Source organism: Globicephala melas, chromosome 1 (genome assembly GCF_963455315.2).
Source record: "Globicephala melas chromosome 1, mGloMel1.2, whole genome shotgun sequence".
In the NCBI taxonomy this organism is placed as follows: domain Eukaryota; kingdom Metazoa; phylum Chordata; class Mammalia; order Artiodactyla; family Delphinidae; genus Globicephala; species Globicephala melas.
The window spans coordinates 33,260,825-33,287,595 of NC_083314.1; the positions used below are offsets into that span (position 1 = coordinate 33,260,825).

At 50.2% G+C, this 26,771-nt stretch overlaps 1 protein-coding gene across 6 annotated transcripts in view; it reads right to left on the reverse strand.

Moving 5' to 3' along the window:
* Positions 1 to 25,025, reverse strand: part of PIK3C2B (phosphatidylinositol-4-phosphate 3-kinase catalytic subunit type 2 beta) — a 61,672-nt gene extending 36,647 nt beyond the window's left edge. For 5 of the 6 annotated variants that reach the window (XR_009560456.1, XM_030872737.2, XM_060290872.1 and 2 more), the window contains exons 1-3: positions 24,557 to 25,025; positions 3,448 to 4,468; positions 171 to 271 (exon numbers count right to left, since the gene is read on the reverse strand). Coding sequence is in view for 5 of the 6 variants with exons in the window: in XM_030872737.2 (XP_030728597.2) it covers positions 171 to 271; positions 3,448 to 4,380 (1,034 nt within the window). In the remaining variant the exon portion in view is untranslated. Of the gene's footprint in view, positions 1 to 170; positions 272 to 3,447; positions 4,469 to 24,556 lie in introns of those variants that run through there. The other variant, XM_060290983.1, reaches the window with a different exon arrangement.
* Between the last annotated feature and the right edge of the window lie 1,746 nt (positions 25,026 to 26,771).

A 26,771-nucleotide genomic window follows, 5' to 3' on the forward strand; every position in this document is an offset into this window, starting at 1 on the left:
CTTCTAAGATTCCAAAAAGCCTGCAAATACCGGTTGCAGGAAGCATCCCATAGTTGTAAATTGAGATGTATTAAATATGGCTCTTCTTCCTCCCTAGAAAGTTCTGAAAGGGGTGACTCTCCTCCCCAGCGCCCACAACCCTCCCCAACCCCCCAGTCTTTAACTCTTACATATCCAGCATGTGGCAGAATGCAGCAACTTCCTCATCTCTCTCCTCTGAGACCTCAAACAACTCATGGCCATTGGCGATGGCGTGGGGCCGGGAGCCCACCTTTAAGAGAAGAGCAACTTACTCAGTGCCTTTTCCCTCATGCCATCCCCTTCCCGCAGGCTCCTAGGCCTAAACTCTTAAACTCTAGGTGTAAAGACTTTCCAGTGAAAGGGGCATAAAAAAACATGTGGGAAATCCAGGAATATATTTATCTGCCGTCCTGGCAGACCAAGAGCCAAGGTGAAAGAGTGCTCGATGCCTTAGCTGAGTCTGGAAGCCTGGGTGGGATGGACATGAGTGTGGCCGAACCTCCTTCCCGAGAGGCCAGTGTCTAATAAGCTCAACCCTGCAGGTCAGGTGGTTCCCGGCACGCTGGGCCGTGGGGCTGGCTTTCTGGGGGATGCTCCCAGAGGCGTGGAGGGGAGCTGAGCAGACAGCTGTTGTTCCCCGTCCCACCACTGAGGCCAGAGCAAGGGGTTGCCCAAACCGTCCCCAGGGAAGCTGAGCCCTGGGCAAAGCTCCAACATCCACAGTAAGCCCCAGGGACCCAACTCAGAGAGAGACCGAGAGACCGTGAATGGAGGCAATGACTCAGACACATGTGCGTTCCCAGTAAGCACTACTTGAGGAAGAGAGCGTCAAAGCAGCTTTCTGGGCAGGAAAGAACCGGGAAGAAGGCTTAGCTCCTCCTGGCTCTCAAGTCTTCTGGTCCCCAAGAGCTGGAATGTCAGGAAGCCTTCCTGGGCCCCACTTCCTGTCCAAGAACATGTGTGTGCTGGTGGGGTTCTCACAGACAAGACCTCAAACTGTCTCCCACCACAGAGCTGTTTTCAGTCACCCATGAGGAGTTCTAAAGCAGCCCTCGAACAAGGCCTGCAGCACAGCCGCAGGGAGGAGCTGGTGCGTGGCAGGTTTCGGCCTGCCTGCCCAGAGCCACCAGGGAGGCCACTGCAAGGGAATGAGGTGACAGCTCTGACAGAGCGCCGGCCTGCATCCGGTAAAGGCGGATACTTCCGGGGAGCCAGTGTGCACACACGCAACGCCTCACCTCTCAGCCTCCCCCTGGCTATTCTCCTGTCCTCCCCGCCCCCTCGGGGCAGATGGCAGCAACTGAGCTCCTCATTTGAATATCCAGATTGTTTCCTCTGAGTGACCCTCTCTCATTGGCCTTGCTCCCCTGGGTGAGCATGGAGCGGGTGCAGAGAGGGGAGGGTAGCCGTGGGGGCAGTTGGCATGGGAGGCCCTGGCTCTGCCAAGTTCATGCCTGTGTCCCAGTCAAAACAATAGTACCACTGTCAGCAGCTAACCCACAAAAGTGAGAGCGATAGAGAGAGCAACAGAGACAGACAGAGACAGAGAGACAGCAAGAGGAGGGGAAGGCAAGGAGGGTGGAGAACAGAGTGGTGGCTGAAGGCCACTTTCATGCCTTTCAGTACCACTCACTGGCTCCATAAGAAAACAAAAGCCACTTACGTTTGCCCTGCTGGCAGGCCCTGATGGCATCGCCCGATGCTGGCTGGGGGGATCTGCAGGGCAGAGGCTGGCAGCAGGGGTACGAGGCTGGCATTTGGAGCCAACCATTTCCTTAGCTGGCTCCACAGGCCTGGGATAAGGTGGGTCCCTCCGGCTGGAAGCCCGGCGAAGGCGGGGCGGTGGTATGGGTCGAGAGCCCGAGGGGCCGCCCCTCCCAGCGGGATGAGCCCCCGCACCAAGCTGGGGTGGGGAAGACCAAGGCCGCATTTCCCCCTAAGAACTGGCAAGGGCTTTTTGCTTTGCCCTAGCTTCTTCAAGGAGACTCTGGACCAAGCTCCCTCCCAGAACTCTGATAACACACAGGGGATGGGGGAAGGGCGAGGGAGTGGGGGGGAAGCAGGAGAGCGAGCCACAGAGGTGACCACCTACCAGGGTGGCCTGCCGCTGTGCAAGCAGGCCCAGCTGTGCAGAACAGAATCTCCCTGTCCCTATAAATAGCAGGAACAGCCCCACCTCTCAGAGCAAGTCCTTTAAAAACCCTGCGCTCTAGAGCTGTGACTTAACCCAGGAGCTGCCTCTGCTCTGGGCGACTCTCTTAGCCGAAGCACAGGAAGGAAGGACCACGTGGCTTTTCCAGAGTTGTGAAGGATCCCAACTGCTGGGACACAAGGTGGGAAAGCCCCAGTGTCCCTTAGACAATGGATAAGGAGGAAACAGGGAGGGAATGAGGTGGAAAGCTGTCAGGACAGAACTCATCAGCCACAGGGGTGCCTCTCGACTCCCCTGGGGTCAGGGTTTCCAAGTGCAAAACACAAAGCAGGCTTCAGGTCCCGCCCATGGAGATGTTGCTGACACTTTTTAAACCAGAAAAAGATCAAAGCTGCCCTGGAACCTACGCCATGCTTCTGTGCAGAGAGTTTTCTATTTTATACTATATACTGATAAAAGTGAAATAATTACTGTCACACTGCATACTTTTTTCTTAACATTTTCACTGTGAAAAGAGATGGATGATGGTGAGGATTGCACAACGGTGTGAATGTACTTAATGCCACTGAACTGTATACTTACAGTTGGTTAAGACAGTAAATTTTATGGTATGTATATTTTATCACAATGAGAGAGATGTGCGGGGGCACACACACAAGGACAGGGAGGAGAGAGACAGAGGGGGAGAGACAAAGGGAGGGAGACAGAGGGAGTAACACAGAGAGAGCCAGCGAGCTAGCGAGTGAGAACAATGGAGCTTTGGGATGAGACACAGCAGGGCTAGCCACTGCGGATCATTAGGCAGGGTTGCTGAGGGGTCTGGACCAGGGTCTGGGACTTAGTGAGCACTAAACATTGGTTAGTATCATGACGGAACCTCATCACCACGCAGCATTTTTGGCAGAGCAGAAAGTCAGAAAGCAGAAGGAACCCACCCCAGTGCCCAAGGCCATTCGGCCATGCCGTCAACAGTGTATCCTCTCACCCCAGTTCTGTCCTTATATCACGAAGTGGGTATTCCAAAACGCCTGCCCCCAGAAGGACCATTTGGCCAAGATACACAAAACTGGCCCTGAAAAGGAGCCTTCTCTACTAGTGTCCCTCTTCCCTCCCCCACCACGGCCCGGGGGCCCAACGTCAGAAGCAGAGGGCAGGAGAGGACTGAAGGGGTGAGTGTGGAGCAGATTGTGGTTTGGACAGCAAAGAAGAAAGGGGGACTCTATTTCTGAATGACAAGGGGAAAGGGGACAGAAGAAACATAATCAGGTCCTCACTGGAGCTGCAGAAATCTGGAGGTTCTTGCCAGATGTCCCATTTTTCCGGTTGGCGTAGCGGGAGGTGTAGGTGCGGGGGGGCACCTGAGGGGGCATGGTCTTGCTCCGGGCCACAGGTTTTCCAGGAGTGTCCTTGCCAAAGTTCAGGAGTCCCCGGCCCTCCTTCCAGACCCTGGTGGCGTCCCGCAGCATCTCTGCATCATAGGTTGACTTCAAGTTGAGCCGTGTAATGGCATCATTAATACCATCGTAGTCCATGGACCCCAGTAGGCGCCCTGGACCCCCACCTCCCAGCTCCTCTTCCTCTTCTAGGAGCTGATGCCCCAGCAGTTTGCCTGGAGGTTGTTCGACCAAAGAAAAAGTGTTGATGTTATTGGGCCGGGAGATCTTGGAGGATGAGGGGGACCCCTTTCTGGGAGGCAGGGGAGGAGTGTCCCAGATAGAGACTCGGGGAGGCAGAGGAGGTGGGGACAGTTTCTTCAAAGAGTCGTCTGTGTCCCCCAGTCCTGGGGACAAAGAGAGCCCCCCATCTGAACCATCAAAAATGTAGAGATAGTCTCCGGCCAGGGAGGCTTTGGGCCAGGGATCTGGGCCAGGCTGGGAGCCCTGGGAGGTAGAGTGGTTGGGCAGCCCTTCCTGTGGGGAGAGCGAGTTGTAATTGAGGGTAGGGTCAGAGCCAGAGAGACCACGTAAGAGCTTGAGGTCCTTCCGCCTTCCCGCTGGCTTGCTGTAGAAGTCTAGGACAGGCTCATCCCAGCTGATGAGAGAGGGGTCTGTGCTCTGCTTGGCTCTGCTTTCCTCCTTGTCGTGCCGAAGCCGGGACAGAGCATCATACTCCATCTGCAGGGCTTCGGCCATGGCCAGCTCTTTGCGGCTGATGCCCACAGACTCCAGTGACTTCCAGTGATCCCCACTGCCCTGAGTCGAAGACATGGTGAGGATGGGGGACAGAGGAAACAAGGAAGTCTTCTACTTCCTGGCAATGTCAGTTCTGCAGGGTTGTGGCATGGTGTCTGGGCCCCTGCAAGTGAGGAGGAAAAATATCAATCATTCAGTCACAAAAAGAGACGTGTCAATAATCTGATTGGGTGACATAATCTGGGCCATTGCCTGTTTCTTGAGTGCCTACAACAGATGGAGAGAAACAGAAAGATGGAGAAAAAAAGAGATACCAAGACAACTTTATTTATCTGTTACATCCATCTACCCTTCCATTCATCTATACATGTTTCCATTTCTGGTCCCTAAATCCCATCCTCATGTCGCTCACAGGTACCCCGAAGAAAGAAGGAGGCACCTTGTATCAGCTAAGAGGAAAAGATGGAGACAAGGGCTCTTCAGTCAATTTAAAGAGGACGGCTCTCCAACGTGGATGGACCTAGAGATTATCATACTAAGCGAAGTAAGTCAGACAGAGAAAGACAAATACCATATGATATCACTTATATGTGGAATCTAAAATATGACACAAAGGAACATATCTATTAAACAGAAACAGACTCACAGACATAGAAAACAGACTTGTGGTTGCCAAGGGGGGCGCGGGTCGGGGGAGGTTTGGGAGTATGGGATTAGCAGATGCAAACTATTATATATAGGATGAATAAACAACAAGGTCCTACTGTTATAGCACAGGGAACTATCATCAGTATCCTGTGATTAACCATAAGGGAAAAAAATATGAAAAGGAATATATATATGTATACCTGAGTCACTTTGCTGTATAGCAGAAATTAACACATTGTAAATCAACTATACCTCAATAAAAAAATTTTTTAATAAAATAAATAAAGAGGACAGCTCTCACACACTGCTGGTAGGGAACGTTAAATGGTACAACCACTTTGGGAAATAGGCAGCTTCTTGAAAAGGTAAGCATCCACCTACCATATGACTCAACTATCCCACTCCTAATTACTTACCCAAGAAAAATGAAAGTATATGTCCACACAAAGACTTGTATATGAATATCCACAGCAGTCTTATTTGTAACATCAAAAAACTAGAGACACGATTCACTTTGTTATAAAGCAGAAACTAACACACCATTGTAAAGCAATTATACTCCAATAACGATGTAAAACAACAAAACAAACAAAACTGGAGACAACCTAATGTCCATCAGCAGGTGAATGGATTAAAAAAAATACGATACGTCCACACAACTGAATACTACTCAGCAACAAAATGGAATTAATCATTGACATATGCAATAACATGGATGAATGTCAAAATAACTATGTTGAGTAAAAGAAGTCAGACAGAGTATGAGTGTGTAGGATTCCATTTATATAAAATTCTGGAAAATGAAAACTAATCTACAGTGACAGGAAGCCGATCAGTGGCTCTCTGGGAAGGGGTGGAAAGAGGGTTACAAAGGAGCACAAGGACACTTTGGGGACGAGGAAAATGTTCACTGTCTTGATTGTGGTTTCACGGGTATATACATATGTCAAAATTTATCAAGTTGCACACTTTACATATGTACAGTTTATTATATGTCAACTATACCTCAATAAAGCTATAAATGAAAAGTACAACAAAGCCCTATGAAACAGCTACTCTGACTGCACTAAGATCCTCCCAAAATGCACCGATATGAGTCAATAAAACAAAGTCTGCCCACAGGTGAGACCCGGGCACCTGATGGAGTACAGGTCTGCCGAAATACTGATTTCCCTCAGCCCTTAGGAAGCCAGACAGGCAGAGAACACCCGCCACCTGCCAGCCGGCTGCCTCTGGCCACGAGCAGCCCCTTCATTCACTCCAGTGTTGGTACCCTTTTCCTTTAGAAGCCGTGACTGAAGGCACGGTTGCAACGACAAGGCGAGCTGGCCCAGTGGTTCTCAACCCTGGCTGCACATTCGAAACCCTGGGGGAATTTTTTAAAAGTACTGAAGCCCAGGTACTCTCAAGAGATTCTGATTTAATTGGTCTGCAGTAGGGCAGTGGTATTTTTTTAAACTCCCCAGGAGATTCTACTCTGTAGCTGAAGCTGAGAACCATGGACCTGTGTGTGTATGTGTTTCAGATTAGGTTGGGGCAGGCGATTGTTTAGTAAGTGGTTTCTGACCCTTCTCACCAGCAGCTGCGAAGTTCACGATTGCATAAAATTATCAAAAATCCTTCATTTTATTGTACTGTTACCCAGCAGGTAACAAACATGTGAAGCACGTCCTTCCTCATGACTAGAAAATTGAAAGCATCAATAGGGAAAAAGTTCAGACAGATTCGTGGGTGGTAAGTTCCATCAGACCCCAAAGGAGTTAGGACAAGAGTATCCCTCAACCTGAGGTGCCCCTCCAGGATCCTGGGGCACCCATCAGGCACAGGCTGGCTCAGTGAGTCTTAGGAAGTATTTTCCCCAAAATGGAATAGCCCAAGCCCAGCTTCAGGGCATAAGAAAGCTGCTCTCTGCTGATTTCTCTGCCTGTTGAGTTTCTCCACGCTTCAACAGCTCCTTATAGATCACTTTTTATCCACAGAGGGTAAGAGGGCGTCTTGCTATTTAAAATTCAAAGGAATTGGATGCGCAGATGAAGATACCCAGAACTTGGCTGCCCAGAGTTGGGAAACTGGGCCCAGGAAAAGGAGGGCCTAGTACTTTCAATGGGAGACACAAGATAAATGCTCAAAGGTGAACTGAGATTAAGCCTTTTAATCCAGAGAACAACTGTATTTTCAGCCCCAAGCTGGGACAAGCAGAGTAGTAACACTGGCCTTAGCCAGGCACCACTGTGAAGAGAAAAACCGAGGCCATTGGAAATAATCTCTCTCGCTTTCCTGCCTCTCTTCCCTACTAACTTAACCACACTTGCATTTGGCCTCCCTTCCTTTTTTCCTTTTTTATTTATTTTATTTATTTTTTGGCTGCGCTGGGTCTTCATTGCCGTGCGCGCTTTCTCTAGTTGTGGCGACCGGGGGCTACTCTTCGTTGCAGTGCGCGGGCTTCTCATTGCAGTGGCTTCTCTTGTTGTGGAGCGCAGGCTCTAGGCGCGCGGGCTTCAGTAGTTGTGACGCATGGGCTCAGTAGTTGTGGCTCGCAGGCTCTAGAGCGCAGGCTCAGTAGTTGTGGCACATGGGCTTAGTTGCTCCGCGGCATGTGGGATCTTCCCGGATCAGGGCTCAAACCCGTGTCCCCTATATTGGTGGGTGGATTCTTAACCACTGTGCCCCCAGGGAACTTCCTGGCCTCCCCTTCTTCCTTTTGGTCTCAGGGAAAGCAGGTCCCCGCTTCCCACTGAGGTAGAAGCCTCCAGAGCCTCCAGGGCGCTTGCCCCACACACTGGATCTCCTCTAGGCTGATGCTCCACCAACCTCCCTTCCCTCTCCTGTACTTTCACCTCTTCTCCTTAACTGGGTCTCTCTCTTCAGCACATAAACATGATCAAGCTTCTTCTAGCCTTAAAAAGAAAAAGAAGAAGGAACAAAAACCAGAACCCTACACCCTAAGCACCTTCTCTTGCCTTTCTGTCCTTCAGCTCATACCCTCCCTGTTCTTCCTTCCCTTCCCAGTCAAGCTTCACAGAAGACACACGATGTTTCCCAATTCTCCCTTATTTACTCTTCAACTCACTGTAATCTGAAACTTCTGCCCTCAACATTACACTAAAATGCCCCAACAACAATGCCCAGGCCACCCAGAAATGCCTGGGCAGACAGGCATTTCTATCTGCCCAGACGTCGCTGCTGCACTTGGCTCTCAGACCATTCCCTTCTTCCTTACATCCTCCACCCCCTGGCTTCCATGACACTACTCTCTCATGTTCTCCACCTCTGCCATTGTCCTCCTCTTCCTTTGTCCACCCTGAAATATTGGTGTTGGCTCAGGACTCTATTCTCAGCCTCTGTTAATGTGACAACCCCACTGGGCAGTCTCATCTGTTCCCCCACTCACATCACGTGCGTGTTGATGATTCCAAATGTGTGTCTCCCCTGTCAAGGTGATCTGCCCACCCATGCCTCAACCCCCAGATGTCCAAAACTGAACTATCACCTTCTTATCTCCTTCCCACAACCTTCTCCTCCTTCCTGGTTCCCCATCTGGGTGAAAGGCACTATCCAGTTACCCAAGCTAGGAACCCGACGGTCATCCTGGATTCCTCCTTCCTTTTCACCCTATATCCAATCACCAAGCCTGCCAACTTTTCCTCTTAATACTTCCCAAATCTAGTCCTTCCTTCTATGCTAACTGCTGCTGCCCTAATTAAACCCGTATTTTCTCCCACTTGGGCTATTACAATAGCCTTCAAACAGTCCTTCCTCCTCCTAATCTTTCCTTCTCTAAAGCTTGCTCCCCAGAGCAGTCAGAGGGCTCTTTCTAAAGTGTAAATCTGATCATCTCACTCTGCTTAAACCCCTTCAAAGGCTCTCTATTTGATTCCTTTACAAGGCCTTTATCACCAGCCCCCATCTCCCTCTCATCTCCAACCATTCAGAACCACGCAGTTGATACCTCCGTGATTTCGTGCAGTACCTTCCTGCTCCAGGGCACGCCCTTCCCAACTGCCAACGCTCTTTGCCTATGTGATTCTAACTGCTCAGACTTTGCTCTGACATCAAGTTCTTCAAGAAGCCCTCTCTGAACCTCCAGATTCAACAATGTGCCCCACCTTCACGCTCCCAACAGCAACCTGTATATACCTCAAATATCATCTTGAAACATTTTATTCAAAATTAAATGTGTATGGGGCTTCCCTGGTGGTGCAGTGGTTGAGAGTCCGCCTGCCGATGCAGGGGACACGGATTCGTGCCCCGGTCCGGGAAGATCCCACGTGCTGCGGAGCGGCTGGGCCCGTGAGCCATGGCCGCTGACCTGCACGTCCGGAGCCTGCGCTCCGCTACGGGAGAGGCCACAACAGTGAGAGGCCCACGTACTGAAAAAAAAAAAAAATTAAATGTGTATGAATCTGTCATCTCCCACCAAGATCCTCAAGTTCCAAAATCACCTCATTTCCACTGAGGAAAATGTACTTCAACTGGGATATAAGGGTAGAGCTTTCTGGTGGTAAGAATTCTCAGACATAGAGATGTGTGATCAGGATGCAGGTGGGGTCCTTCCCTGGGGATCCTTCAAAAGTAGGACTGGGTTTCAACTAACAGGACCAGGTTTGGCATCTGTAAATGCAGGTGGGTAGATAGACAAGACCCCCACAGAAAGTGCCTTCCAGCCCTGGGATTCTTTGATTCTGACCTGTTGATTCCCTTCAGTCACATTTCTCAGAGGACGCCAACGTTAGCCCTGGGAGGAAAGAGAAGAAAGGCCTGAGGGGGAATTCCCTGGTGGTCCAGTGGTTAGGACTCCGCACTTTCACTGCTGAGGGCCCGGGTTCAATCCCTGATGTAGGAACTAAGATCCCACAAGCCACACGGCGCGGCTGAGGGGGAAAAAAAAAAAAGACCCGAGGGAGATCCAGCAGGCCCAGCTCCTAAGGCTCTTCCCAGACTGGAATTCAAACACGGAAAGCTGAGCCACCCCTCTCTAACCACCGGCCCCCTGGCTCCCGGCCAGGACACCACCAGACTGTCTGTCAGCTGTGCAGAGGAGGCCCAGCCCATCTTGCACCCGGGGCTATACCGGCAGCTGCACCTTCCAAAAAGTGCAGTGCTCTGCTCGCTCTGATGCTGAGGGATCCATGGTGAGGAGGCAGGACAAGCAGCATCCCCCACAAGGCCAGAACACCAGGACCGGGAGACCCCGCCCTAAGGTAGGGTGAAGGTTCAGGGCAGCAGCCAGGCACAGGGGAAATGCAGAGAGGGAAAGAGGAAAGGCAGGAGCAACCAGTCCCAACCACCTGCAGCTAAAGGGAGCCGGCTGGCTTCCGCCCGGAATTTCATCTTCCAGGAGGGGTGGGGATACACAAAGTATTTTAGGAATCAGAGCCTCGTGTTTCTTGCCTCCTCCATTCTCTTCCCCAGTTCAGCTCCCTCCCTGCCAGGCTCTGCTGGGTTGACAAATTCTCTATTGCCTGAGTCCTCAAGGGTTACTAGGGATTCTGTAAGAAAGCAAATATCCATGTAGGTCCCAGGAAAGAGTTGGGGTGGACGAGGGCCTGGGGTCTTTGCTACTCTGCAGCTCATCCAGGAAGAGAAGGCTGGGGCCAGTACCGCTCTGTTGCACAACTCCACGGAGCACCCACACACTGTACTCTACGTGAATGACACCCTCTACCACAACAAAGAGAACGGTGCCTGCTGGAGTTGTGCACCTTGGTGGCCCTAGCTGTGTTCTCTTCTAGTATCCCTCTCTCAGAAAGTAGATGGAAACCATCTGAAAGACCATTTTCAGCCAGATTCCTTTCACCACCTGCATGCACTAATTGTTAACATTTTCCCACATTTGAGCACACTTTCTCCTTCTCTGCTTAACATTTTCAAACGTTAAGATGCAAACACTTCACTTCTAAATACTTCAGCCTGAATCTACAAAACTAGGACATTCTCTGATGTAAACACAATGCCAGTTAGCATACCAGCTAAATTTAACGTTGACAATACGTTAAATTGTAATTGTTATTATTTAACAATAATATTATCTAATATAGGGTCCACATTTGAATGGTTGTAATTATCATCTGGAAAGTTCTTCAAACATACAAATTCCTGGCCCCTCTCCTGGAGGGTTTGATTCAGTGGGGTGAGTCCCTGGACTCTGAACATTTCAAAGCCCCTCAGGCAATTCAGATGTGCAGCAAAGTTTGACACCAAAGACTAGAGTTTCAGAACTACCAGGAAGACAGGACGGAACTGGGGAAAGGAACCCCAAAGAGCACCAGGCAGTCAGCTGGTAAAGGAAGAGGGCATGCTTATGGCCAAGCAGGTCGGTGCCAGGGTCTAGGCGGCACCAAACTCAGCCCACACGGCTGCCAACAGATGGCTGGAGGTCACAGGGGGAGGAAGGGAGTCAGGGCAGAGCCACACAATGGCTCAGAGTCAGAGCATGGAGAGAAAGGAGAGGGCACTCCCTCAAGTGAGTTGGCTCTGTTCCATGCCTGTGCCAGAGAGGGAGGGGCCCCAGGGTCCAGCAATGACACCAGCTGTGGGTGCAGAGGGCTTCCTGTTGTCTTGCTGGACGGCACCGTATGAGAACTACCCTGCTCGGGACAGACTAATGGGTCTCGGTCATCTCCCCAAATCCTGAGCCACAGAGCTGGATTCTAATGGGCGGTGAGTATCAGCTACGTGCCAGGTACCATGCTAGACCCAGAAGTATTCCGATGACCATGGCACAATTCCAGGAAGCTTACAGTCTAACAAAGGTGACAGATGTATCATAAATAATTCAATCTCCCCTTTCGGGCACAAAGCAGGGAAACTTGCACGTCCTGACCCATCTTCACTGAGCAGGGGAAATGGAGAGCTATGGAGAAAGGTGGTGAAAAATATGGAGGGTCTCAAGCCCCCAGCCTGTTAGTAGTTTTTACTAAGGGAAGATGACTCAGTTCTAGGACTGCCCTAGGAAGAGACCTTCAGTACCTCCTCTCAGGACAGAATGGTTCAAGGGGTTAAGGACTTAATCCCTTTGGATCCCAGAGCTTTCTCTTCTGAGAGGACCCTTCCCCTATCTACCCCCAGCACCCCACACTTACCCAGACCCCAAATCCCACTGGTTTTGCAGCCAGGTACCCGTCCCCCACCCCTCACTCCACACTCTGCTGCCCAGCTCCACCTCTCCCCTCCCACAGCCCCAGCTCCAACAGGGAAGTCAGCATGCCCTGTGCCAGGAATACGACTCCTCCAGCAGGAAGGTATAACAATAAGTCAAGTAGGTCAGCTCCCTGCCTCAAACAGATGTGCAGCTGATCCCTGCTTCCGTATTGAAAACCTACAGGTTTTATACAGCTCTACAAGCTTCTTTGATGTCAGGCCCATCACTGAGTCACACTCACCAACAAAGTCTTTCTCTTGTTTAACTATGTTCTCTCTGTGTGGTTCTCACTTAATCCAAATGTGAGGAGACTGACTATAACTGCTTGCATTTTCTTCCCACTCATACAGCCCCTCTCTAGCATCCTCTCAGCCAAATTAAAGCAGCCCCATGTGGTTCAGTTTTGCTACTGGAACTTACTTTCCATTTCTCTCTTTCCTGGGCCTACCCGGACTCTCCACCAATTGAAGCCAAAGTGGACACAAGAGTTAATAAAGGGCTCTCTGGGTCCTAAGAGAGCAGAGGGACAGGAGGCTGTGTGACACAGTTACATCAGTTGGGTTTGCATTCAGAGTCCTGAGTCCTCGGTCCCAGTTCAGAAACCATTTGTGCAGCTGTTCTGTTCACACACACACACACACACACACACACACACACGGAATCCCTGGAGATCACAGCTCCTAGCACACACCCTGTAGATTTTGGATCTGGGTACGAAGAGAGTCAGTGATGGAAGAGGTGAGGCAGCTCGTGGCTTCTCTCAAAACTTTCCTTCCTAGAGTTGGCGATTAAGATGGCAGGGACCAGGAACTGGCAATCAGCTGAATGGAACGTTTGGCAAAAAGGAAAGAAAGGTCTTGGCCAGGAACCATCCCAGGAGCCAGAACAGCCACATCTCCCCTCTGTCTGATTCACACTTCCTGCTTTTTCCACCCCCTGCCCTCAGCCACCGCAGCCCCAAGTTCCAGGCCTTCTAGCTCAGATCGGCCGGGTTTCCTCCAAGGAGCACGGTGGTTAAGAATTACTCTTCCAGTTTCCTCGACCCTCCAGAGAAAGGTGGTGGACAGGACAGCAGAGGAAAAGAGGAGCTCCCAGGATGACCTTCCCTTAATAATCTTGGCCTCCAGCTGAAAGGACTCCTGAGGAAACTTCTTTACAGACAAACTTCACACCAGCCCACCCACATGAGAAAAACCACCTGTCATTTGCAAACAGCAACATCTAGGAAACCTTAGCCTCTCTGAAGGCCCTGTAGACTCCTGAAGCATAAAGGAAGCCCCTCTGGGAGGAGGATGTAAGGAAGTGGGTGGAGGAGGGCATGGGGACACGGCAGCCCTTCTCCGTGCCACTTGCTTGCTGCAAACCAAGGGCTCCTGCAAGGCTCGGACTGTCGCCTCTGTCACCTATAGCTGAATCTCCAGTCCAGCTTCCCCAGCTCATACCCTTTGGAATCCACTTCTCCAGGATTCCTTCGTGGGCTGGGAAAACTCACTAGAGGAGGCCAGCCCATTAAGCAGAATCCAGAAAGCAGGTCACAGCTGTTCCCGTCCAGCCGGGGCACCAAAGCGAGGACCCAAAACGCCAGCAAGGCTCTGCTCTGCCTGGAGGACTCACCGGAGGGGAGAGATGAGAGGCAATGTCCTCCACCTCACAGCTCAGGTCCAGACTCCCCAGGTCCTCACAAGCTAGGTGGGGCTAACCCATCAGAGTCTGCAAGGAGGAAGGAGGCAGCCCTGAGCAGACTTCAAATTACAGCCCAGCCCCATGGCAAGGGGATGGGGATGTATCTCAGGGTAACTACAGAGGCATCAGACTAACCAGAGTCTACCGAAGAATGCCAGTGAGACCATCCTCCAAAAGAATGACATCTTTGCTGGGAATCAACACTCTGATCTTTAGGGAGTGTCTCCAATTCATTCAATTATAACAATTCTTTGGTTATTTTCTGGTAGCACCTTTCTTAGACATCTAAACGGTAATCTCTCTTTCCCATGACAGGGTCCTACTGTCTAGTAGAATGAGGCCCACAAAGGGTCAGTGACTTTGCCCTGTGTCTCACGGCAGAGCCACAGCAGAGTCGGGAAGGGCCCACAGAACCAATGTGGGGAGGCTACTTGGTGCTGGGCCTCAGAAACAACACTGGCCCCAGCCCTGCGCTCCATCCCATGAGTACACACTTGGCACTGAATGTGCCAGAGCCTGGGACGAGAAGGACCGAGGGACTTGGTCCCCAGAACAATTCTACAGAGTAGAGAAGGTGGGGCCAGCAGCCCCAGTGTAGTGGCACTGCCTGTGCCAGGGGGCAAGCACAGGCTGTGTGGGCAGCTGACAGCCACCTGCTTGGCTCGGAAGAGGGTAAAAGGCAGTCGAGCAGAAAAAGACTGAGCCAGTCATCCATGGGAACCTCGGAGGAGCAAAGACCAGCCGCCACACCATGCCCAGGGCAAGCTCCTTCCTGCCCTCCTGGTAGGGAGGCTCTGCGCCACTGTCCACAAGCCCTGCCCACTGTCCCTCTGCCACCACAGTCCCTAAACTAGCAATCTTGACATGCTGTCTGATAATAGAGAATATCTGCAATCAGTGCTAACTCCCCAAATCGAGAAAATCCCTGATAGACTGCAGTCACTCCCAGGGACCCAGAGCCACAGTAATCACACAAACTGCACACCTTCCCGCACCCTCCGACTCACTCCCTCATTAGCTCCCTAAGGGCAGGAGAAGAAGCTGGCCTAGACATCACGAGGTGATAGCCTTAGCGCCACTGGCAAAGAAGCCTGAGAAAAGTAGACGGAAAGTTGTTTTTTTTTTTTAAGCAATGAAGTATTTTTTTTTCTTTAAGCTTTTAAGTTCAGACACCAAATCTTATTCTATCTATAAACTTAATAATTTTTTCCCCACAACTCACACACACACACTGTATTTTATTTTTACAAGAGATAAATAAACTGACACCAAGCATTGTAAATGGATGACCGCAACAAAGATTGCAATTACCAAACACGAAACACACTCATACTATGTCATAATATTGACATTCAGTCCAGGAATCCTCCACTGTAACAGCTCCTTTACTTTGCAGTGAAAATTGATTTGTATATTTTTTGCCTCTGAGTAAAGTTGAACCAGAAGAAAAAGGAAAACAGGACCTCTAAGCTCCAGGGGCAGCTCTGGGCCTTCCCTGTCCACATTCCAGCATTCGGGGACAGGTTGGGCCAGTGAGGAGAGCACCGGGGAGGGAAATGCCAGGGAAGGAGACTACAGACACAAGAGCCCAGGAGGGCCTTTGTCCAAAGGTCACCTGGCTTCTGGACAGCCTCAGGGACAGGTGTTATTTCCTAGGTCAGGGCAGAGTAGAGAAGCCCTGGGGTCCTCACAAACCAGGGTGGGAAAAGAAAAGGGTGTCAGCTCTCAAGTAGCCCCCTTCTTTCAGACCAGAAACACACACATACACACACACACACAACACCACCAAACACCTGATACTAATTTACACAGGGGTGTTAGAGGCCAAAGTGTTAGTCCCTCCCAGGGACGTTTGCATTTAAAAAGCAGAGTCTGAGGAGAGGGGTGCTCAACCTAAGGGAATCTGGAAGTGGTAAAGGAAATTTCTAGTGGCACTGGGAGAAACGACCCATTAAAAGGTAGGGGAGGGTTTCTCTGGTGGCGCAGTGGTTGAGAGTCCGCCTGCCGAGGCAGGGGACGTGGGTTCGTGCCCCGGTCCGGGAAGATCCCACATGCCGCGGAGCAGCTGGGCCCGTGAGCCATGGCCGCTGAGCCTGCGCGTCCAGAGCCCGTGCTCCGCAACGGGAGAGGTCACAACAGTGAGAGGCCCGCGTACTGCAAAAAAAAAAAAAAAAAAAGGTAGGGGAGGTGAATCTCTGGCATAGGCCTTGCCTGTCCATGGCCTCCCCTGGTCCCAGTTCCTGAGCCCCAGGAATCTCTTGCCCCTCTCCAGGACACAAGTCCCCCCAAGCGCTACCCACCAGGCAGCTTGTCCCTTTAAGTCACTGACCGCCCCCCCCATACTTGGCCTTGGCTGCTGTTAGCCCGGCCTCACCCAGCAGCCATGAAGTTCCACTCCACTCTTCCTGGTAGCAGCCCGGAAGGATGTCCTGCTCCGGGTCAGCCAAGGACACTGAACCCTGGGGGAGACCACGGATTCTCTCTTACCAAGGTCAAAGGAGAAACCCCACTCAGGATGCAGGGCCCTAAGAGGGAACTGAGAAATGAGATCCTCTTTGAGATGGCCTCAGTGTCCAGAATCCCCAAACCACAGGGAAAGGGATACTGAGATGGGGGGACTGGGAAGCGGGCAGTGACCCTGACAGTGCTAGATCACTGGGGATCCCAGCTAGGGCTCCCCTCAACCTGGTCACTCCCTAGACCTGTCATAGTGGTAGTTCCAGTGCCCTGGTCTAGACTCCCCAGTCCTGTTGCCCGTCCCGCCTGACTCTTAGGGCCTGAAAAGCCGTGGGTGCAGCTGGAGGCACTTTGCCCTTCCTCCTGCTTTCTCTCTCCTCTTTCCACCCCAACTCAAGATCCTCAGAAACCTTCCCTGGTCAACCCTTTCAAACTGTCCTTTCTTCTTTTACTCTCTCAGTGTCTCCCAAACACTCTGATGCTGCGTGGGTGACATGACTGATTAAAATGGGGGTGCCGGTGTCTGGGGCACAAGAGCAACACATTCGCCTTGGCTGGTGTTAAAACAACTGTTCTGCATCTCTGCACATGGAGGGGTTAAGAAGATTTATTTTCTAAATAGGAAGTGACCTAGCGGATGGGGGAGTAGACGAGGGGTCGTGTCAGTTTCTGTGTTGCCCTGTATACGCCCTAATGCCTTTCTCCCATTTCCTATGTCCCACTCGCACGGGAAGGTCCCAAGGGAGACAGAGCCCAACTCTATACCCAGCATGGGGACACTCAGCAGAAGAGTGGACTAGCTGCCCACCTGGCTCAGTGTAGCACGCTCACATCCCACCAGCCCCACCTTCATGGGGCCCTTGCCCATGTGACCCTCAGTCGGGGTCTACCAGGGTAGCAATAGTCAGAGGCCATTCTCAGCAGGGATGAGCTGCATGCCTGCAGCTGGATGAGAGTAGCCAGAATGTGACTGAATGTGCAGGCATAACGGAACTAACCATCCTTAGCTACCTTGCTGAAATACCACTGCAATGTATGGAAACTCCATTACAAAGTCTGTCAAATTAGTACTACACGGATATGTCCACTGTCGTGCCTGGAGTCAGGGTATCACACTTTGTTTTGGTGAAAAGAAAGAGAAGGTGGGTTGGCGGGGGGGGGGGGGGGGGGGGCGTTCAGAGAGGGAGGCTAAGTGAATATGAGCATCACAGAAAGAGGAGGAAGGAAACAGACCTCCCCCACCCACCCCAGCACTTTGTGCCAGGTATTGTCTTGTTTAATCCTCATGACAATCCTTAACGGTGCATATTATTATCCTTATTTTATGAAAACAGAAAAGGAATTGAGTAATTTGCCCAAGGTCACACAAGTAGTAAAAGATACTGAGTCAAACTGTTGTAAATCATCTACACTTCAATAAGCAAATAAATAACATTTAAAATTAGAATAAATAAATAAAAGTTAAACTGAATCTTGTTTGAGGCCAAAATTGTTTGAGGTCTTTTTCCCGTCCTGCCACGGAGACCCAGGCATACTGCATTTCATCAAATTTTCAAGCTGATATTGGTGACTATTCTGGTACACCCCCAAGCTCTCCCCAAACACCAACACACTGTGTCACTGTCTCAAGCCACTGAAAACAACAAGCAAATAAATAAATAAGCAATCAAGCAAACAAACCCTAAACACCAGACCCACAGTTTTGCAGGTAAGAGAACCAAAGACCGTGGGGGAAAAATGACTTGCCTGAAGTCACACAGGTAGTCAGTGGCAGAAGTGGAACGGGAAGCAGGTCTCAGACCCCCACTCAAGTGCTCTTTCCAGACTGAACCACAACCAATCTTGTCCGTTCCCAAAATCCTCCAGGGAAGAAAGTCCCTCAGCCTTTCTGTTCTAACCTCTCTCAAATTGGTCCGTTCCTTTCCAAGATTCTGATTACTTTCATTAAGTGAAATAACCTATCGAAAGCACATCTTAAGCACCAAAAAATTATTATTCCTCTCTGTTACCTGATCATTAGAATAGCGTTCTAGCTAGCCTCTCTGCCTCCCCTGCCGACTCCTTGAGGTATCTGCACTCCGGTGCCAGGGAATCCTGCAGCACAGCTCTGATCATGTCATTCTTCCAATGAAAAACTTTGTCTCTCCCCTTCCTTATCAGGTACTCAAGACCTCCCACACTGAGTCCCAGCCCAGTCCCCTGCATGCCCCCCAAAACGCTGATGGTTATTAACCATTCTCCAGGGCCCCATGTTTTCCCACAAAACTTCACTCATGCTAGTGCCCTCTACAAATACCTGCTCTTACATTAGAGCCTTCTTCCATCTCCTACGACTGAAAGTGACTTTGCTCTCTTTCAGACATCTGTAACATTTTTAATGCATCCCACTGCATTTATATTGTTTTGTATTACCCCACTGGTGATTAGAATGAAAACAACCTATCCATGTAGGTACTTTATAGTTACAAAGCACTGTATAAATATAAGTCCATCAATTTTAAGAAAAAAATTACCTCCTATTTATCTTTGTCTTCCTCACGATGCTCAATACAATGTTTTACACATGGCACAGAGCTGTTAAATACTGTGTTCTGAGGGTGGTCTGACCAACCCAGAGAAGGGTTATCACTTCCCCGTTGTAGCATCAGAGATTCTGAAGCTGAATGAGGAAGGCAAAATTGTCATTGGTTTTTCCAGGTCGATACTCCATAGCATTTATTAGATTCTCAGAATTTAGAGACTCCCCAAATATTAAGCACTCCAGTCCTAGCTTCTATACTTTTATGAAATGTTGCCCAAGATTACACTAACTCTTGGGGCAGCCACAGGACAAGTGACTCATACTGAGCTTATAGAATTACCGTACTACGTAAAGAAACTCATCCGTTCACTTGCATTTTTTGGAGTACAATGTGGGTACCTCAAGGTCAGGGGCCATACTGAACTCAAGTTTGTATCCCTAGGGTTTAGCACAAACCTGCTATTGGAAGATGATAAAATAATTGTGGCCACCACCATTTACTGAGTCCTTCCCATGTACCACGCACCGTTCCAGGTAGTTCGTTTTGTCTGTCCTCTTCACTGCGGTGCACTGAGGAGAGCGTCAGGTTCATCATGTACATTCAATGCATAACGGGTGACGGATGGATGAATAAAAGGTAAGATGCAAACTCCTTCAATGCCTCTGGCCAAATTAAACTACTTTCCCTCCACCTCTTTCACCACTCGCTTCATCCCCCATCCCACCCCAATGCCTACTCATCGTTCAGATCTCAGCTAACATTTCACTTCTTCCAGGAGGTCTGACCACCCTAAATGCCCCGCTTACAAGTTCTCAAAGCACCCCATACTACCCCACCCCCTACACCCAGCCTACTCACTTGTCTATGTTCCCAACCCAGCAATGTGTTCTGGAAGGCTGTGTGTCCTAGTCACTGAAAGCACCTGAAGTCAGAAGTAAGCACTCAAAAGACATCTGTTGAATGAACGGATGAGCTCTTTTCAAACATTATCTGACAGACTTTCATTACTCTTGTGATAATTTCTTCCACAGACGACTTTAAGAAGAACACTTGCTGCTGTCACCTGGCTCTTGGGGAAGTCCCATCTCATGCAGAACTTGGGCCTCGTTGACATTTTTTCCTCACAGGTCCCTCCAGTGTAGCACAGAAGGGACACAGGTTCTAGAGGTATCCTGACCTACACTCCAACTTTGGCTCTTCTTTCATTAGTTGTATAATCTTAGCCATGTTTCTTAATCTTGGTTTGAATCCAAACCTAAGCTTAACCTCAGTTCTCCCATCTGCAAATGGGGATGAGACAATTTCATTATCATCCATTTCCTCCAAGGATTGGGGGGGGCGGTGTGGAATTAAGATAAAATTTCAAAAGCTATGGGTAGACAGACACTCAGTGCTGGTGGCTATTCTTCTTTATCACATGCTCTTGCCTTTCTCGGTAGTTGAACTTTTCCTCAAGTGGCTCCTTTTTGCCTTCCTTGTTGGGACCATCTACAACAGCATAATCAAAATTGTACTTCAGAGAACTGCCAACCCTTTGGAACCACTCTATCTTTCAAAGTCTCTTGTCAGGGAACTGTATCCATCTTTTCTCTTAATAGAAAGAAAGGAAGGAAGGAAGGAAGGGAGGGAGGGAGGGAGGGAGGGAAGAAAGAAAGAAAGAAAAAGAAAGAGAGAGGGAGGGAGGGAGGGAGGGAGGGAGGAAGGAAGAAATCTGCCTTCTTGAATTCTAAAGTGAAAATCTGACATCCTGGTTATAATATTTTGGGGAAAATATAGTTGCCTTCTCCTAGGTTCCCATAATATCCAATTTGCAAAAAATCTCTCCATTTTGGGTCAGAATTAAATGCGCTGTAAGTGCTCCTAGTACTTTAACTTCTTTTACCCTTTGGAAGACACAACAGCATGGCAAGTCAGGAATGTGACAGACACTCTGCTTTCAGAAAAGTGGGGCTCTCAGAGATGTTTCAACAGTGGCAGGGCTCCAACATTACTCCTCTCTGGGTTCTAGGTTAATTTGGACCTGAGACGGGAAGAGCTCATATCTATTTCTGCGCCCTAGCAAAGCAAACTGTACTATTTCCTCAAAATGGAATCTCCTTGGCTCTCTAGTCTTTTCCCCTCACTCTGTGCCTTCTGGTTTGCTATCAAGGGTACCAAGTAGACTAAGATAGAAAGAGAGAAAAAACTTGGCAGGAGAGGTTGCCTCCATGCAAGCTTATTCCTGGTGGGCCTGGGGAACATGTGTGAACAGCTCTCATGCCTGGCACCCACCTTCACTGTGGGGAGGATACAGAAAGAGAAGCTAAACTGTAAGACAGGATCCATGGGCCAGAGACTTAGAAGGAGGCACAAAGCATCATGGGAATAACTGCCAAGGAGAAAAGAAACCACTGTCCAGGAGATTAGTCTTGCAGTGACTAGGGATGGCTAGGGTTAAGAGAGAAAGGTCCAGGAGGAAGGGAGTTGAACAATGTTTTCGAGAAAGAAGAGTGGCAGGTGTGAAAGTTAAGGAGGAAGGAAACGAGTTTCCAAAGAGGCAAATGATTTTTGGCTTCTCTCTGAAACACTATGAAGCCTCTGCTCGGTAAGACTACACCTACTACAGGAAGTTCTCAAGAAGAGGAAGGATGAATTGCTGAAGATCCCTTGTCATAGATTCTGTATTCTGCCTTAGGGCTATTGGGAGCCCCTCTCCTCTTCCTTCTCCATATCTCAAGAGCCTCTGCCCCAACACGGGTGTCCTGTGTCCTTAATCTCTTTAACAAAATCAAGATTTGAGGACAGTGAATTCCATCACCTTGAGAGAAGAGAATTTCCCAACAATGATAGGGTCAACTGATAGGCCACCGATAGGTACATTCTAAAGTGCCAAAGGATAGGTCCTTTCATTAGTAGTAAAGTGATCTGTGGGGCAAGTAATCATGTGACCTTGGGAGAGTCATTTCTTTGCAGGAAAATGACTTTCCAATTCTAAAGCTATATGTGATCATAGGAAATGCAAGAATTAAGGAGGTACTATGCTGGACCTGCTATGCTGGGTGGAGGAAATTTGTCCTCCAGGGCCTCTGTTATCTAAGGTATGTCCCAGTCTGGTGACATTTCACAAGCATTCAAATCAAGGGATCCCGTATGAATGAATTCTGTAACTCTGCTTCCCCTCTTTGTTCTCCCAAGACCCAATATCTCCCTGAGAGTGGCACCCAGGTTGTGAGCACAGGGTCTGGAGTGGGATTGCCTGCTTTGAATCTGTTCTCTGTCATTTACTAGCTGGCTGACATCAGTAAGTGTCAGCTATTATATTATTTGCCAACTCAGTACTACCCTGTCTATAGACAGTAGCCAACCTTTGGGGGTGTATGTCTCCCCCTGATTTCCTACACATATCATTAAGCAGATTTCCCTTCTCTCCCAGTTCCCATTCTACCAATCCTTTAAAGAGAAATACCCAAAGAATAGTTACCTTGGCCTTGTCCAATCACTCTTCCCTTAGTCAGAAAAGAAAGGTTCCAGAACATTCTCTATTTCATATCCCTTTCCTCCCACCCCTCCCCCCCATCCCCACCAACTTTCCCTCCCTCATTATTGAGACTAAACTCATGATGAATAACCTACATTTGTATAGTACTCTGCAGTTTTCAGAGTGCTTTTGCATACATGATTTTATTCAATTCATGGTAAGCAGTGTATTTCATCCTTAAAACAATCCTATGAGCCAAGGGTATATTTTTCACCATTTTACAGATATGCAAACTGAGTCCTAGGTTCACAAGTTGTCCATGCTCACACAGCTAGGAAGCCTCCTGACGCTGAACCCGTCCACTGTTTTCTCTACTATTTCGCATTATCATGTCCAAGTTCACATCCTGGGAACAGGAGGGGCCCGAAGTTTATGGCCAGTTACAAACCCCTAAAGGGAACAGAGATCCCTCATTTTTATTCCTGCTGGCTAGCAGGGCTGTCCAGGCTGAATGACCATACACATGAGATGCCTGCAAAGGGCCAGGCCTAGGTGGGGTGGGGCCACCACAGAGAGACCAAAGGCCCACAAGGGTGTGGAGTATCTGCTAGAGCACCACTACATCATGGCCAAGGACACAGGTATTCCAGGACAATCCCAAAGGAGAGCCCCAGGGAAAAGCCTGAGGACCCAGATAAACTGAACCTTCCTCACCCCAGCACACCCTGTGGGCCTCCCTCACCAATGCTTCCAGGGAGAGGGAAATGGACAAGCTCCCTTCTGGCCAGGGCTGAGAGTCTGATCAGATTCAGACACACACACCCATGCACACTCAGCAGTAAATTCAGAGCCATGGAAATCAAACCTTGGCTCACCCAAAGGCCAAAGGAGAAGCAGCCACAGCTTCAGTCCAGGGTTCCGGCTCAGAGCCACCATCTCCTCAGATGCTGGCGGCCAGGCAGAGCTATAAACTGTGCCTCGACTTAATTTTTCCATGGACACAACCCCAGATGGGACCGCCAGGCTCTGAAGAAGCTTCAGTTCTGAAGCATCATAACCTCTCTGTTCTGGGATCCAAAGCTAGAACTGGGGAGGGAGGAGTATTTGGGAATCAGGTTTGCCACGCCCTGGACCATTTCTCTTCCAATATCTTTCCAAGGCCTAGTGCAGCAATACAGTAAGTTTTCATTCAGCGACAGATACAGGGTTGGAATTCAGTGCAAATTACTTACATCTGCTTGGCCACAACCCAGATAGTCAGGTAGTTTAGAGAGAGAAGGAGGGGCATGTTGGCCCACTTCTGGGATCCTGGGTAGTTGTGTGCTAAGGAATCTGGGCCATGCTGGGTCCAGCCTGCACAGGGTACAAAATTCTCCAACACAATTGAGAAAAAACATCAGGGCAGCCGAGACAATAGAGATTCCACCCCAGGCACGACTGGTGGGACTGGGGCAGGGAAGCCACAAAGACCCCACAAGGGGTTGGAGATGGAGAGAAAGGTTGGCCTGAAGGGGTACGAGCAATGGCAGATTCTTCACACACGCCCCTCAGCCAACTAGGGTGTGTGCACTAACCTCATACATTTGGTAACCTCTTCCCACAAACCAGGAACCTGCCAAGCCCCTGGGCTTCCCACCCCACCCCACCCCATCCCAGTTTGGCAGCCTCCCTTGGGCTTCCTGCGGCTGCGATTGCCCCCCAACGTCAAAGCCACCGATGTCGGAGCTGAAAACGAGAGACAAGTACAGGCCAGGAGAGCAGCGCCTCCCCCAAGGCTCCGGAACTCAGGCCTGGGGGCCCCTCTCCCTCTCCCAAGCTTTCTCCTTTTGCTGCAGTATCCTTATAAGGGAGAAGCCAATTCTACTATCCATCTGGCTAAAAAAAATGTATATATTTCCCAGGCTAGATGCTGACTTTCCACCCACTCTAAGAGAAAGCACCCCACCACCACCCTCACTCCAGGGCAGTTTTTGCTTTTTATTTCTCATTTTAAACAAACAAACAAATACCAAAACCACTGGCTGGTTCAGGTCGCCTTGCAGCAGCTGGGAGCCAGGAAGTGTGTTTAGAAGAAAAGGGGTGGGGAAGAGTGTGCCCTGGGTCCGAGACGCCCCGAAACCTCTGGAGCGGGCAGGCAGTGGGGGCTGGCAACCTGCTCGGCGCCAGGACTGGAGCTCCGTTCCCACCGCGTCTGCGTCCCGCCACCGGGAACCTTCGGTTCCTTCCATTGTTGCCCCTCGGCTGTTGCCATGTTGGAGGGAGAGCCCCTGACCTCCGCTCGCTCCACTCTGCGGGAAATCTGCAGACCCCGGGCCGGTGCTCCCGGATGGGTGCGCGTCTTACCTGTGCTCACTGCGGGTTTCCTGCAAAACCCGACGTGTCGTGTGCTCGGCGACCTGGGCTGCTGGCTCCACGGCTCCGGGCGGCTCCGGCACCCACGCGAGGCGGCCGCGCACCGCCTCCTCCCGGGCCGCTCCCCCTCCGGGCTGCACGCGGCGGGCGCCGGCCCCAGGGTTCCCGGGGCGGCAAAGAGGCAGGAGAGGTCGCGAGGACCAGCTCGCAGCGGCGGGGGGGCGGGGGCGGGGAGTCCTCTAGGCCGAGAGCGTGAGCGAGCCCGCAGAGTCAGGCAACCCCAGGTGAGACAATAGCGGGAGCAGCGGGCGAGAGGGGAGAAGCCATCTCCCGGAGACCTGGCGCACTGCACGGCGACGCGAGACTCGGCCAGACCCGGCGCGGACAGGCAGCCGCCAGCCGCGGCTCCAGCCCGCAGCGCCCACTGCGCCGCGAGCGGGAGGATGGGGCGGGTCCTGGAACCCTGACCTCCCTCCCTTCCCCCTCCCCTCCCCTCCCCTCCCGTCCCTTCCCCTCCCCTCCCCTCTCCTCCCGTCCCTTCCCCTCCCCTCCCCTCTCCTCTCCTCTCCTCTCCTCCTCTCCCTCCCTCCCTCCTTCCTCCCTCCTCTTCCAGTACGTGGGGGAAGAGAAAAGCGCTGGCGTCAAGTTGTGCTTCGGGAATCCAAGAGCCAAGATTTCCACTTCCCACTCGCGTGAGGGTTTTTGCAGATGGTCGTTACTTTTCCCTGCTGGGACCCCTTTGCTCTGTGTCAGATGAATGCCAAATCATTCTACTGGAAATGACAGAGTTTTGAGGTCCATTTATCGGTTTGCGGAATTTCCCCCCATCATTAAGATAGAGATGCCGGAAAGAACCCCTACCTTGAGGATGGAGGTGGCGGTGGGGGGAAGCTGTCTCGGCGCTTTGCACATTCAAACTCATTCGTTTTTCTATTCGCCCTAGTGGGTCTTCTGACCCGAGCCCCAGAAAATAGCAATCTACAACCTGAGGGGGGAGCGGCGGTAGTAGGTCCTTCAACCCAAATATCGCAGGGGAAAAAAATCTTTCATAGTGTGTTATACTTAAAATTTTGACTCAGTACCTTTGTTTGAGCAGTGGTCTCTAGAAGAATTTTCCTAAGGGCTCCACCCAAAGAAACAAATAATTGGCCAGATCCTCATTTGCATTTGGTTTGCATAATAACTATGATCTCTGATCTCAAAGTACATTTTCCTCAAAACTTGAATCTTGTTCTCCCCCAGGGCCCTCCTTCTTTCTTTCTTGCCAGACTATGATCAACACCTGGTTCTCAGCCTCCCTCCCCTGCAGTCCCCTTCAGGTATCTAAGGCTCAAGACTCCCAGCCTCTGATCAGATACCCAGGACTCTGCAGCCGGGGTTCCCAGGGAAACATCTGCAAACCTGCCCCTTCTACAGCTTCTCTGCAAAGCTGCCCCTAGTAGCTTTTAAATATTTGTTAAAAGCTATTATTCCAGCCCGTTTGGGGTTCACTGGAGTTTTGTGGTTTTTTTTTTTAAGGGTGTCGGAAAGGCCTTTTTAAAAAGATCAGGGGCCTTTTAAAATTTCCTCACTAATATGAGACTTCAACAAACCCAACACAAGTCTTAGATTCATAGACTTATAGAATTGGAAGAGACTCCAGAGCTCAAAGGAGGATAAATATTTGTTGGGAAGGGAATTTGAATAACCAGAGGAAGTCCTATGTAGGGGAAGAAAGCAATATAAAAAGTGAGTTCATTATTCAGAAGGATCTCTTGGGATAGATATTGTTCTGTTCTCATATAAGGTGAAATCTGGGCAAATGCAAAGGACCCTTAATTGCAGGCAACCTTGAATGAGACAATGGGAGGAGAAGCTCATGAAAGGAGATGTGACAGAGGCTCCTGTTTTCTTTTCTACCCACTGTGCCGTGACCTTGGGTAGTCCAATTCACCCTCTGAGCATCAATAGTTCCATCAGCTTCGCTTACCACTCAGGGCTGTTGTGAAGATCAAAGGAGAGAACGTAATGGACCATTCTGATGACCGCAGGCAGCATGCTCTACATGTAGCATGATGTCTACATGATGCTATTCCTGATCCTCAAGAGCCACAGGTGATAAAAACATGCATTCATTCACTCACTCATTCGCTGCTTGATCACAACACAAATATTTGTGACAGCTTACTGCGTGCCTGTCATCAGGCTAAGCTCAGAAGCCTAAGAG